This window comes from Ascaphus truei, unplaced genomic scaffold (assembly GCF_040206685.1).
Source record: "Ascaphus truei isolate aAscTru1 unplaced genomic scaffold, aAscTru1.hap1 HAP1_SCAFFOLD_3609, whole genome shotgun sequence".
NCBI lineage: Eukaryota > Metazoa > Chordata > Amphibia > Anura > Ascaphidae > Ascaphus > Ascaphus truei.
In genome coordinates, this window is record NW_027456628.1 from 1 (window position 1) to 13,651 (window position 13,651).

General features: G+C 55.4%; 1 protein-coding gene across 1 annotated transcript; it reads right to left on the reverse strand.

Annotated features, from left to right (window-relative positions):
* Positions 1 to 6: 6 nt before the first annotated feature.
* Positions 7 to 11,962, reverse strand: LOC142483746 (spatacsin-like). Its single transcript, XM_075583734.1, has 11 exons — positions 11,843 to 11,962; positions 10,769 to 10,913; positions 9,502 to 9,753; positions 7,271 to 7,471; positions 7,061 to 7,168; positions 5,971 to 6,136; positions 4,003 to 4,217; positions 2,825 to 3,575; positions 1,808 to 1,953; positions 411 to 615; positions 7 to 260 (listed from the first exon to the last, which is right to left on the reverse strand). Exons 4-11 carry the CDS (start codon positions 7,274 to 7,276, stop codon positions 112 to 114), a joined length of 1,746 nt encoding a protein of 581 aa, XP_075439849.1. The 5' UTR covers positions 7,277 to 7,471; positions 9,502 to 9,753; positions 10,769 to 10,913; positions 11,843 to 11,962; the 3' UTR covers positions 7 to 111.
* Between the last annotated feature and the right edge of the window lie 1,689 nt (positions 11,963 to 13,651).

Below are 13,651 nucleotides of genomic sequence, written 5' to 3' on the forward strand. Positions count from 1 at the left end.
GCAGTGTGGCTGTGTGAGGGGCACACTCCCTAATACTCACTGCAGTGCGGCTGTGTGAGGGGCACACTCCCTAATACTCACGGCAGTGTGGCTGTGTGAGGGGCACACTCCCTAATACTCACTGCAGTGCGGCTGTGTGAGGGGCACACTCCCCAGATTGTCCAGCAGTTTTAATCCCACCAGTGTTGGATCCGGGCAAAGCTTTGCCAGCTGCAGGAAGCTGCGTCTTATCTCAGAGGCGTTGTACACATGGGCTTGCCCTACACAGAGTGACATAGAGACCCCGCTGACACAAGTGACACAAAGTGATACAAAGTGACACACAGTGACACACAGTAACAGAGACAGCAGGCTGCACAGAGTAACACGGGTACCCCAGGTTCTCTCCCCTCCCACCCAGCTGTTATCACCTCTCTCTTCGCCCAGAACCCGCCAGCTTCTCAGTCCCTCCTCTGCCACAATCTGTGCCACGGTGTGTGGCGGGATCCCGTGCGAGCTGATAACCGCCTGCGCTCTGTCACTGAGATCGGGAGGGGGGCGGCGACACGAGAGTAGAGAACGCAGAATCTCCCCCGCATCCCGAGACGAGACATCGGAGAAGGAGCAGCCCAGGTCCTGAGAGAGACAGGAAGAGAGGCATGCGGGGGAGAGAAATAGGGAGTGGGAGAGAGAGAGAGAAGGGGGAGAGAGAAAGGGGGGGGGGAGAGAGAAAGGGGGGGGGGGGGAGAAACGGGCAGAGGAGAGATAAAGGGGGGAGAGAAGGTGATGGGAGGAGAGAGAAAAAGGGGGGAGGAGAGAGAAGGTGGGGAGGAGAGAGAAGATGGGGGTGAGAGAGAAGATGGGGGTGAGGAGAGAGAAAGGGGGCGAGGAGAGAGAAAGTGGGGGGAGAGAAAAAGGAGGGAGGAGAGAGACGGTGGGGAGGAGAGAGAAAGTGGGGGGTAGGAGAGAGAAAGTGGGAGAAGGAGAACGAAAAAAAGAAGGGGAAAAATGATAGAGACAAAACAAAGAAAGGGAAAAATAAGAACAAAGAACTGTCCTAGCTCAGCACGCACACACGCACACACAAACCTGTACTGTATATACACACACACACCTCAGCCCTCACACACACACTCAGCTAATACAAATATATACACACACACACCTCTGGCTCAGCTCAGCTCACGCACACACACACACCTGGCTGAGCTCGTACACACACATACACACCTGGCTCAGCCCGTACACACACACACCTGGCTCAGCCCGTACACACATACACACACACCTGGCTCAGTTCGTAGACACACACTTGGCTCAGTCTGTATACACACACACACCTGGCTCAGCCCGTACACACACACACACATACACACATCTGGCTCAGCCCGTACACACACACCTGGCTCAGTTCGTGTACCCACACCCACACACACACACACCTGGCTCAGCTCGTACACACACACACACACACACCTGGCTCAGTTCGTACGCGCACACACACACACCTGGCTCAGTTCGTACGCACACACACACACACACACACCTGGCTCAGTTCGTACGCACACACACACCTGGCTCAGTTCGTACGCACACACACACACACACCTGGCTCAGTTCGTACACACACCTGGCTCAGTTCGTAGACACACACCTGGCTCAGTTCGTAGACACACACATCTGGCTCAGTTCGTACGCACACACACACACACACACACCTGGCTCAGTTCGTACACACACACACCTGGCTCAGTTCGTACACACACACACACACACACACACACACACCTGGCTCAGCTCGTACACACACACACACACACACACACACCTGGCTCAGCTCGTACACACACAGCAGCTGCCGACAGAATATTTTCCCGTGAATACATTCATCCTTCAGAATCTCCAGGTCTCTGAGCAGAGGATCCATGGGCTGAGGGGATCCCCCCCCAGGGGGCGCCCTTTCCTGGCTGGAGGCTGGGGGCAAAACGGGACACGAGTCAGGAGATAGAAAAGTGTATCGTGTAAATACATGTGCGCGTGCATAACTATGCATGTGGGTGTGTGCGCACGCGTGTGTATAGGGATATGTGCGTTGTGTGTCATACACAAGGTCGGAACAGCTATCTGTGAGTGGGTTTATTGCTTTGCATCTCATCCCAGGTTGTGTTTAGAAGCTGTGTTTAAAACAGAAAGCATTGGCTTAAGGGTTCCATGTAATAAGGGTTTTGAGACAAAAGGTGGCACTGTGTGCTCATTTGCTTGTCATTTCCCCAAATCCCTTGCTGCAGTGGAAGCGCTGTATGCTAGGTGATAATGGCGAAAAACAGGGTTGCAGAAATATTTTTATTTGCTATATGCTATACGGTGGAGGGTATTTAGTCACCTTTTCACCCACCATAACCTAAATACTATATATATATATATATATATATATATATATATATATATATATATATATATATATATATATATATATATATATATATATATATATATATATATATATATATATATATATATATACTTGTGTGTAGCATGAGTGTGTGTGTATATACAGTATATGATTGTGTATTAGAGCAGGCGTGCTCAACTCCAGTCTTCAAGATCCCCACAAGAGGTCAGGTTTTCAGGATATCCCAGCTTCAGCACATGTGGCTCAATCAGTTCCTGCTTCAGCACAGGTGGCTCAATCAGTGGCTCAGTCATCTGGCTGAACTACCTGTGCTGAAGCAGGGATATCCTGAAAACCTGCCCTGTTGGGGGGGATCTGGAGTACAGGAGTTGAGCCCCCCTATAGTAGAGAATAGTGCCGTCTCTGTAAAAGGAAGGACCCTCGTGCACTCACAGCGCTGCAGTCTCTTCCTCCGGTTCCAGACGCTTTCTTGCGCCTCTCTCCCCTCCGTGAGGATTGCCTGGATGTCGGGGTGCAGCTGGTCCCTCGCAGTCTCCCCGGTTGCCAGCGCCCTGCAGTTCAGCGCCAGCCGCAGGTCGCGGTGCGGCAGCTGGAAGTACTTGCACACGCGGCTGGCCTCGTGTACGCGGCTCTCGTCCAGCAGACGGTCTATCAGGGAGCTCAGAGCCTGCGTGCGCGCGGCATCCAGGGCTGCGTGGGCCCCGTGGAGCGGTGGAAGACGAGAGATGTCTAAAAGCAGCGGGCAGTTAAGTGCGGGCAGGCTGGAGAAGGAGTAGAGCGTGGCGAGGCTGGAGAAGGAGGGCACGGTGCCAGCAGGGTGAGGACGGTACAGGCGGCTCATACCCCCTGCCCTCCTACTCACGACCTCTCGTGTAATGCGGCACTCCCATATCTGCTGCTCCAGCTCCTCCAGGGCGGGCGAGGGGGCACAGTCACTGAGGGACAGCCAGTGCCCAGCAAGGGTGAGCAGCAGCTCCTTCTCTGCCAGACCCTCCGCCTGCTCCGGCACGAGGGGCCCGGGGGCTAAGTGACCAGCAGCCTGGGAGCGGAAGAAGCCAGACGCTGCCCCTGGGGACAGCTGGTGAGTGCTGAATGTCTGGTGACATTTCCTCCAGTAATGTGCCCGGCTCTGTGGGCTCTGCCACTGGCCAACCTGCTGCAGAAGGCGCTGGTCCTTCAGCACCTGGGAGGGTATATGAGAGGAGGCATCAATCAGGGGGCTCAGCTCGGACCACAGGGGACACAAGGGCGCAGGGGACATGGGACACAAGGGCGCAGAGCACAGGGGACACAAGGGCGCAGAGCACAGGGGAGACAAGGGCGCAGAGCACAGGGGAGACAAGGGCACAGGGCACAGGGGAGACAAGGGCGCAGAGCACAGGGGAGACAAGGGCGCAGAGCACAGGGGAGACAAGGGCGCAGAGCACAGGGGAGACAAGGGCGCAGAGCACAGGGGAGACAAGGGCGCAGAGCACAGGGGAGACAAGGGCACAGAGCACAGGTCACGCAGGGAGGCAGAGCACAGGTGACAGAGGGGAAGGGCCCAGGTGACACGGGGACAAGAACACAGGCAACACAGGGGAAGGGCACAGGTGCCAGCTGAAATTTACCTCTTCAATTACAAGACTGTCCGTGGGCAGCTCTGCCAACTCTGCCACCTTCCGAGCCAGCGAGAAGTGCCCCCCGTCCTGCAGTATCTGCAGCAGCCGCTGACACTCCACTCGCAGGCCCGCCGCGCTGTACTCACTCAGCAGCTCCTGGCTAATGGAGAGCGGCTGCTCCCGCAGGATCTGAGCAAGAGCACTCAGCTTGTGAACATCCAGGGCTGCAAGACCAAACAGGGGGGCATGGGGTCACACCGGGGTCACAGGAGAGCGGGTGACAGTATCAAAGTGCATGTTAAATTGCAGGAATGTATATATATATATATAAATACTGCAGTGTATAAGGCAGGGGGAGGGACGGAGGGAGCGTATATATAAATACAGCAGTGTATAAGGCAGGGTGAGGGACGGGGGAGCGTATATATAAATACAGCAGTGTATAAGGCAGGGGAGGGACGGAGGGAGCGTATATATAAATACAGCAGTGTATAAGGCAGGGGGAGGGACGGAGGGAGCGTATATATAAATACTGCAGTGTATAAGGCAGGGGGAAGGACGGAGGGAGCGGATATATAAATACAGCAGTGTATAAGGCAGGGGGAGGGAGCGTATATATAAATACTGCAGTGTATAAGGCAGGGGGAGGGACGGAGGGAGCGTATATACATATAGCAGTGTATAAGGCAGGGGGAGGGACGGAGGGAGCGTATATATAAATACTGCAGTGTATAAGGCAGGGGGAAGGACGGAGGGAGCGGATATATAAATACTGCAGTGTATAAGGCAGGGGGAAGGACGGAGGGAGCGGATATATAAATACAGCAGTGTATAAGGCAGGGGGAGGGAGCGTATATATAAATACTGCAGTGTATAAGGCAGGGGGAGGGACGGAGGGAGCGTATATACATATAGCAGTGTATAAGGCAGGGGGAGGGACGGAGGGAGCGTATATATAAATACAGCACTGTATAAGGCAGGGGGAGGAACGGAGGGAGCGTATATATAAATACTGCAGTGTATAAGGCAGGGGGAGGGACGGGGGGAGCGTATATATAAATACTGCAGTGTATAAGGCAGGGGGAGGGACGGAGGGAGCGTATATATAAATACAGCAGTGTATAAGGCAGGGGGAGGGACGGAGGGAGCGTATATATAAATACTGCAGTGTATAAGGCAGGGGGAGGGACGGAGGGAGCGTATATATAAATACTGCAGTGTATAAGGCAGGGGGAGGGACGGAGGGAGCGTATATATAAATACTGCAGTGTATAAGGCAGGGGGAGGGACGGAGGGAGCGTATATATAAATACAGCAGTGTATAAGGCAGGGGGAGGGACGGAGGGAGCGTATATATAAATACTGCAGTGTATAAGGCAGGGGGAGGGATGGAGGGAGCGTATATATAAATACAGCAGTGTATAAGGCAGGGAGAGGGACGGAGGCAGCGTATACATAAATACAGCAGTGTATAAGGCAGGGGGAGGGACGGAGGGAGCGTATATAAATATAGCAGTGTATAAGGCAGGGGGAGGGACGGTGGCAGCGTATATATAAATACTGCAGTGTATAAGGCAGGGGGAGGGACGGAGGGAACATATATATAAATACTGCAGTGTATAAGGCAGGGAGAGGGACGGAGGCAGCGTATACATAAATACAGCAGTGTATAAGGCAGGGGGAGGGACGGAGGGAGCATATATATAAATACAGCACTGTATAAGGCAGGGGGAGGGACGGAGGGAGCGTATATATAAATACAGCAGTGTATAAGGCAGGGGGAGGGACGGAGGGAGCGAATATATAAATACTGCAGTGTATAAGGCAGGGGGAGGGACGGAGGGAGCGTATATAAATACAGCAGTGTATAAGGCAGGGGGAGGGACGGAGGGAGCGTATAAGGCAGGGGGGGGGAACGGAGGGAGTGTATAAGGCAGGGGGAGGGACGGGGGAGCATGCGCGCGTAACCTGTCTTACCCTCCCCAACCCACTGGCTGGCGCCGTCACACAGAAGCTGCAGAACTTTCCTCCGCTCGTACGGAGTCCGACTCTGCAAGATGAGAAGCTGCAGGAGCTGAGATGCTCGGACCTGGAGCCAAGAGGCTGGAGGGGAAGCGGCGGGCGAGACGCCTGCAGACTGGAGCTGTAAGGGGGGAAATAAAAATGGCGGTGGGCCGGACATAGCGCGAGAAGGAATGACCATCGTTGGACAAAGATGGCACTCCAGTGGATTCCAAGAGAGATTAAAATACCGAGACGGCGACCAAAAGTAAGATGGGAGGATGGAAAGAGACAATATGTTCGGGCAACGTGGAGAAGAGGCTGTAACCTCAGTACCTGGGAGATCATTGGGGAGGCTTCATCCGGCAGCGGGGAGACACGGGGTAAAGATGGTGTGTGTGTGTGTGTGTGTGTGTGTGTGTGTGTGTGTGTGTGTGTGTGTGTGTGTGTGTGTGTGTGTGTGTGTGTGTGTGTGTGTGTGTGTGTGTGTGTGTGTGTGTGTGTGTGTGTGTATATTCACGTCTTAGACAGGTCTGCAACCCTGCCTTTCACCATTATCCCCAGCATACAGTGCTTCCCCTGCAGCAATGGATTCTGGGAAGTGACATGCAAATGAGCACAGAGTGTCACCTTTTGCCTGAAATCCAGTTTTACATGGAACCCTTATAAGATAATGCTCGCTGTAAACACAGCTTTCAAAGCACAGAATGGGAATCAGATGCAAAGCCAGAGAAACCACTCACAGGTGATCTTTTTATTTGCTATATGCTATACGGTGGAGGTTTCTTGTTGCCTTTTTCATCCACCATAACTTAAAATGTATATGTATATTTATATACACAGATATACAATACATATATATAACACGGAGAAAGAAAGCAGGGGTACTGCAGGCTGGAGTTGTGAGGATTATATATATATCCTATATATACAGGGTACGAAGGAAAATAATATATATATATATATATAGATAGTTAATAGTGCTACATGCTAATCCGCAACTCTGTGTTCCTGGATATGATGGTGATGTCATGATGATGTCATGGTGACCTCACAGGTGACTCACACTCAGCAGGCTGCTCTGGAAGTCTCGCAGTCTTTCCGCCGCTTCAGTATAATTCTTGTGCTGGAGACACAGCTGGTACACGTCAAGCAGGAGCAGCAGGGGACAATCCTGCAGGAGGCGCCACAGGGAACAGTTACATATACCTCCACCTGCCCCTTCTCTCCTCCCCCTTTGCCCCCTGCCCCCCCAGACCCCTCTCCCCAGTGGCACCTCCATGAAGATGCTGAACGCTCTCTGCAGAATTTTGCTCTCCTCTCTCCTCAGCAGCGTGTCCCAGATCCGTGTCAGATCCTGCAGCTCCCACGCGTGCTCTGCGGGTGCTGGCAACGTGTGTGTGATCTCTGCACACGTGGCAGGGTCCACAGAGGTGATAACCCACACACACAGGCAGGAGACACGGTCGGCGTTCTGCTGGGATCGGGGAGGTGAAGATAAACAGGAAGATCGGGAGGGGGGAGAGAGGAAGATAGGGGGTGAGAAGGAGAGGGGGTGAGAAGGAGAGGGGGTGAGAAGGAGAGAGGGAGAGGAAGGAGAGAGGGAGAGGAAGGAGAGAGGGAGAAGGAGAGAGGGAGAAGAAGGAGAGGGGGTGAGAATGAGAGGGGGTGAGAATGAGAGGGGGTGAGAAGGAGAGGGGGTGAGAAGAAGAGGGGGTGAGAAGGAGAGGGGTTAGAAGGAGAGGGGGTGAGAAGGAGAGGGGGTGAGAGGGTGTGAGAGGGAGAGAGAGAAAGGGGAGAGAAGGAGAGAGGGTGAGAAAGATAGGGGGTGAGGAGAGGGGGTGAGAGAGGGAAAGGAAGGGGAGAGGAGAGAGGGCAAGACGTCAGGGCTCCACACACAGCTCATGGGGTGGACCTAATAAGAAGAGCGTGGATACTCATTATCACTAGTGGGAGGAGAGCTCTGTGCTCCTTGCACCAAAACAGGAGTGGGAGTTTATGCACTCTCTCACACGCAGCCAGCACACACACACCTGCACTGTCACACGCAGCCAGCACACACACACCTGCACTCTCACACGCAGCCAGCACACAAATATCTGCACTCTCACACGCAGCCAGTACACACACACCTGCACTCTCACACGCAGCCAGCACACACACACCTGCACTCTCTCACACGCAGCCAGCACACACACACCTGCACTCTCACACACAGCCAGCACACACACACATGCACTCTCTCACATGGAGCCAGCACACACACCTGCACTCTCACACGCAGCCAGCACACACACACCTGCACTCTCACACGCAGTCAGCACACACACACCTGCACTCTCACACGCAGCCAGCACGCTCACTCATTCCTGCACTCACACGCAGCCAGCTCGCTCACTCCTGCACTCTCAGACACAGCAAGCACACTCACTCCTGCACTCTCACACGCAGCCAGCACACTCACTCCTGCACTCTCACATGCAGCCAGCACACTCACTCACTCCTGCACTCACACAAAGCCAGCACGCTCACTCCTGCACTCTCACACGCAGCCAGCACACTCACTCCTGCACTCACACGCAGCCAGTTCGCGCACTAGTGCACTCACACACACATCCAGCTTGCTCACACCTGCACTCTTTCATACAAAGCAGCATGCTCCCTCCGGCGCACTCACCTACACACATGCAGCCAGTTCGCGCAATCCTGCACTCACACACAGGCAGCTCGCTCACTCCTGCATTCTCACATGCAGCCAGCTCGCTCACTCCTGCACTCACACACAGCCAGCTCGCTCACTTCTACACACTCCAACTCACAGCCAGCATGCTCCCTCCTGCACTCACCTGCACACACAGCCAGCTCGCTCACTCCTGCACTCACCTGCACACACGCAGCCAGCTCACTCACTCCTGCACTCACCTGCACACACGCAGCCAGCTCGCTCACTCCTGCACTCACCTGCACACACGCAGCCAGCTCGCTCACTCCTGCACTCACCTGCACACACGCAGCCAGCTCACTCACTCCTGCACTCACCTGCAAACATGCAGCCAGCTCGCTCACTCCTGCACTCACCTGCACACACGCAGCCAGCTCGCTCACTCCTGTACTCACCTGCACACACGCAGCCACCTCGCTCCCTCCTGCACTCACCTGCACACACGCAGCCAGCTCACTCACTCCTGCACTCACCTGCAAACACGCAGCCAGCTCGCTCACTCCTGTGCTCACCTGCACACATGCAGCCAGCTCACTCACTCCTGCACTCACCTGCACACACGCAGCCAGCTCGCTCACTCCTGTGCTCACCTGCACACACGCAGCCAGCTCGCTCCCTCCTGCACTCACCTGCACACACGCAGCCAGCTCGCTCACTCCTGCACTCACCTGCACACACGCAGCCAGCTCGCTCCCTCCTGCACTCACCTGCACACACGCAGCCAGCTCGCTCACTCCTGTGCTCACCTGTACACACCCAGCCAGCTCGCTCCCTCCTGCACTCACCTGCACACATGCAGCCAGCACGCTCAGTACCGGCGCTCTGCGTCTCACACACTCCGTGAGGAGTACACGCCCCGGCTGCTCCCTCTCCTGGCATCGGAGCAGCACATGGTACAGAATGGCAGTGCTGGGCTCCCTGGCTGCTCCCCCTGCCAGGGCACAGCCAGCGCGCTCTGCATCGGAGCTCACACCTTCCAACGCCACAGTCACGTGATCGCGCAGAGCCGGGCTCAGATCTCCCAGAACACAGGAGACCTGCCAGAGACCAACACAGAGGAGAGAGAGGTGAGAGGGAGTACCTGCTACAGAGTGGGGGCTAACCTGATCCCGAGTGTGCACTAACCTGCTCCTGAATGTGCACTAACCTGATCCCGAGTGTGCACTAACCTGATCCCGAGTGTGCACTAACCTGATCCCGAGTGTGCACTAACCTGATCCAGAGTGTGCACTAACCTGATCCAGAGTGTGCACTAACCTGATCCTGAGTGTGCACTATCCTGCTCCTGAGTGTGGGGGTTTCCCTAACCTGCTCTAGTGTGCACTAACCTGATCCCGAGTGTGCACTAACCTGTTCCCGAGTGTGCACTAACCTGATCCTAAGTGTGGGGTTCCGTAACCTGCTCTAGTGTGCACTTACCTGATCCCGAGTGTGCACTAACCTGATCCTACAGTAAGTGTGGGGTTTCCCTAACCTGCTCTAGTGTGCACTAACCTGATCCCGAGTGTGCACTAACCTGATCCTAAGTGTGGGGTTTCCCTAACCTGCTCGAGTGTGCACTAACCTGCTTCCGAGTGTGCACTAACCTGCTCTGGAGTGTGCACTAACCTGCTCTGGAGTGTGCACTAATCTGCTCCAGAGTGTGCACTAACCTGCTCCAGAGTGTGCACTAACCTGCTCCAGAGTGTGCACTAACCTGATCCAGAGTGTGCACTAACCTGATCCAGAGTGTGCACTAACCTGATCCTAAGTGTGGGGTTTCCCTAACCTGCTCGAGTGTGCACTATCCTGCTCCCGAGTGTGGGGGTTCCCTAACCTGCTCTAGTGTGCACTAACTTGCTTCTGAGTGTGATTGTGTACTAAGCTGCTTCTGAGTGTGGGTGTACATTAACCTGCTCCACAGTGTCAACTAACCTGCTCCCGAGTGTGAGTGTGCACTAACCTGCTCCTACGTTGGAGTGTGAACTAATCTGCTCCTGTGTGAGTATGTGGTAACATACTGCCGAGTTTTAGTGTTCACTAACATGCTCCCAAGTGTGAGTGTGCACTAACCTGCTCACGAGTGTGAGTGTGGACGAGTAATTGCAGCCAGTCCTTGCTCTGTGCGCAGCTACGAAGATATCGGGAGCTCAGTGGAATCGAGTGAAGGCGACAAAACTGCAGGACGGGACCCCAGGGGAGGACGGAGAGAGAGGGGCTGGGACGAAATAAGAAAGTGTGTGTGTGTATGTATATATATATATATATGTCTATGCACTTGCTGCATTGGAAGCACTGTATGCTGGGCGATAATGGTGAAAGGCCGGGTTGCGGACATGTCTGAGACATGAGAATGAGCACACAGTAATATCAGGGCAGGAACCAGAGCACTCCCATTACATGAATAATATGTACATTATTGTATGTCTGTCTGGTCTCCCCCACACGCTCTCACTTGTCAATCTTGTGCCCCCCACATGTCTGTCTCCTCTCTTTAATCTACCTCCAGGTGAGGTCCCAAGTCTGGTCCTTGCGCTCTCACCTGTCTGCTCTCTCTCTCACCTGTCTGCTCGCTCAGACTCTCTCACCTGTCTGCTCTCTCTCACCTGTTTGCTCTCTCTCACCTGTCTGCTCTCTCTCACCTGTCTGCTCGCTCAGACTCTCCCACCTGTCTGCTCTCTCTCACCTGTCGTCTTTCTCTCTCACCTGTCTGCTCTCTCTCTCGGACTCTCTCACCTGTCTGCTCTCCCCCTCCCTGACATGGACCAACATATAAAGCTCTCTCTGACTCACTCTCCCCCCAGTCATTCTCTCCCCTCTTCCACCTTCCACCTGTCATTCTCTCCCCTCTCCCACCTTCTATCAGTCATTCTCTCCCCTCTCCACCAGTCATTCTCTCCCCTCTCCACCAGTAATTTTCTCCCCTCTCCACCAGTCATTCTCTCCCCTCTCCCACCTTCTACCTGTCATTCTCTCCCCCTATTTCACTCACCTTCTCTTTCTCTCCCCCTCTGTCACTCACTCTCTTCCCTCCACCCCTTTCCCTCTCCTAGCCTCTCTCACACTCCTCTCTCCCCCCTCTCTTCTCCTGTCACTCTCCGCTCCTCTCCCACACTCTCTCGCCCTCACCCATGCACACTCTCTCACCTGTCTGTCTGCTCTCTCTGCACAGTTGTGCTGACTGCTTCCTCCAGACTCAGGAGGAGATCTTTCGCTGCCTCTGTCTCACTCTCCAACAGCCTGGAGAGTCTCTCGGCTGCGGGCAGAGTGGGGACACGGCGTGAGTGAAGGGACAGGACACATAGCGGGGACAGGGCATGAGGAAGGGGACAGGACACAGAGTGGGGACATGGCATGAGGAAGGGAACAGGACACAGAGCAGGGACAGGGCATGAGGAAGGGGACAGGACACAGAGTGGGGACATGGCATGAGGGAGGGGACAGGACACAGAGCGAGGACACGTGTGAGTGAGGGGACAGGACACAGAGCAGGGACACGGCATGAGGGAGGGGACAGAACACAGTGCAGGGACACGGTGTGAGTGAGGGGACAGGACACAGAGCAGGGACACGGTGTGAGGGAGGGGACAGGACACAGAGCGAGGACACAGTGTGAGTGATGGAACAGGACACACAGCAGGGACACAATGTGAGGGAGGGGACAGGACACAGAGCAGGGACACGGTGTGAGTGAGGGGACAGGACACAGAGCGGGGACACGGTGTGAGTGAGGGGACAGGACACAGAGCGACGTCACGGTGTGAGTGAGGGGACAGGACACAGAGCGAGGACACGGTGTGAGTGAGGGGACAGGACACAGAGCAGGGACACGTGTGAGTGAGGGGACAGGACACAGAGCAGGGACACGTGTGAGTGAGGGGACAGGACACAGAGCAGGGACACAGCGTGAGGGAGGGGACAGGACACAGAGCAGGGACACGGTGTGAGGGAGGGGACAGGAAACAGAGCGGGGACACGGTGTGAGTGATGGAACAGGACACAGAGCGAGGACACAATGTGAGTGAGGGGACAGGACACAGTGCAGGGACACGGTGTGAGTGAGGGGACAGGACACAGAGCGAGGACACAATGTGAGTGAGGGGACAGGACACAGTGCAGGGACACGGTGTGAGTGAGGGGACAGGACACAGAGTGAGGACACGGTGTGAGTGAGGGGACAGGACACAGAGCAGGAACACGGTGTGAGTGAGGGGACAGGACACAGAGCAGGGACACGGTGTGAGTGAGGGGACACAGAACAGGGACACGGTGTGAGGGAGGGGACAGGACACTGAGCAGGGACACAGTGTGAGTGAGGGGACAGGACACAGAGCGGGGACACGGCGTGAGGGAGGGGACAGGACACAGAGCAGGGACACGGTGTGAGGGAGGGGACAGGACACAGAGCGGGGACACGGTGTGAGTGAGGGGACAGGACACAGAGCAGGGACACGGTGTGAGTGAGGGGACAGGACACTGAGCGAGGACACGGTGTGAGTGAGGGGACACAGAGCGAGGACACGGTGTGAGTGAGGGGACACAGAGCAGGAACACGGTATAAGTGAGGGGACAGGATACAGAGCAGGGACACGGTGTGAGTGAGGGGACACAGAGCAGGGACACGGTGTGAGGGAGGGGACAGGACACAGAGCAGGGACAAAGTGTGAGTGAGGGGACAGGACACAGAGCGGGGACACGGCGTGAGTGAGGGGACAGGACACAGAGCAGGGACACGGTGTGAGGGAGGGGACAGGACACAGAGCAGGGACACAGTGTGAGGGAGGGGACAGGACACAGAGCGAGGACACGGTGTGAGGGAGGGGACAGGACACAGAGCGAGGACACAGTGTGAGGGAGGGGACAGGACACAGAGCAGGGACACGGTGTGAGTGAGGGGACAGGACACAGAGCGGGGACACGGCGTGAGGGAGGGGACAGGACACAGAGCGGGGACAC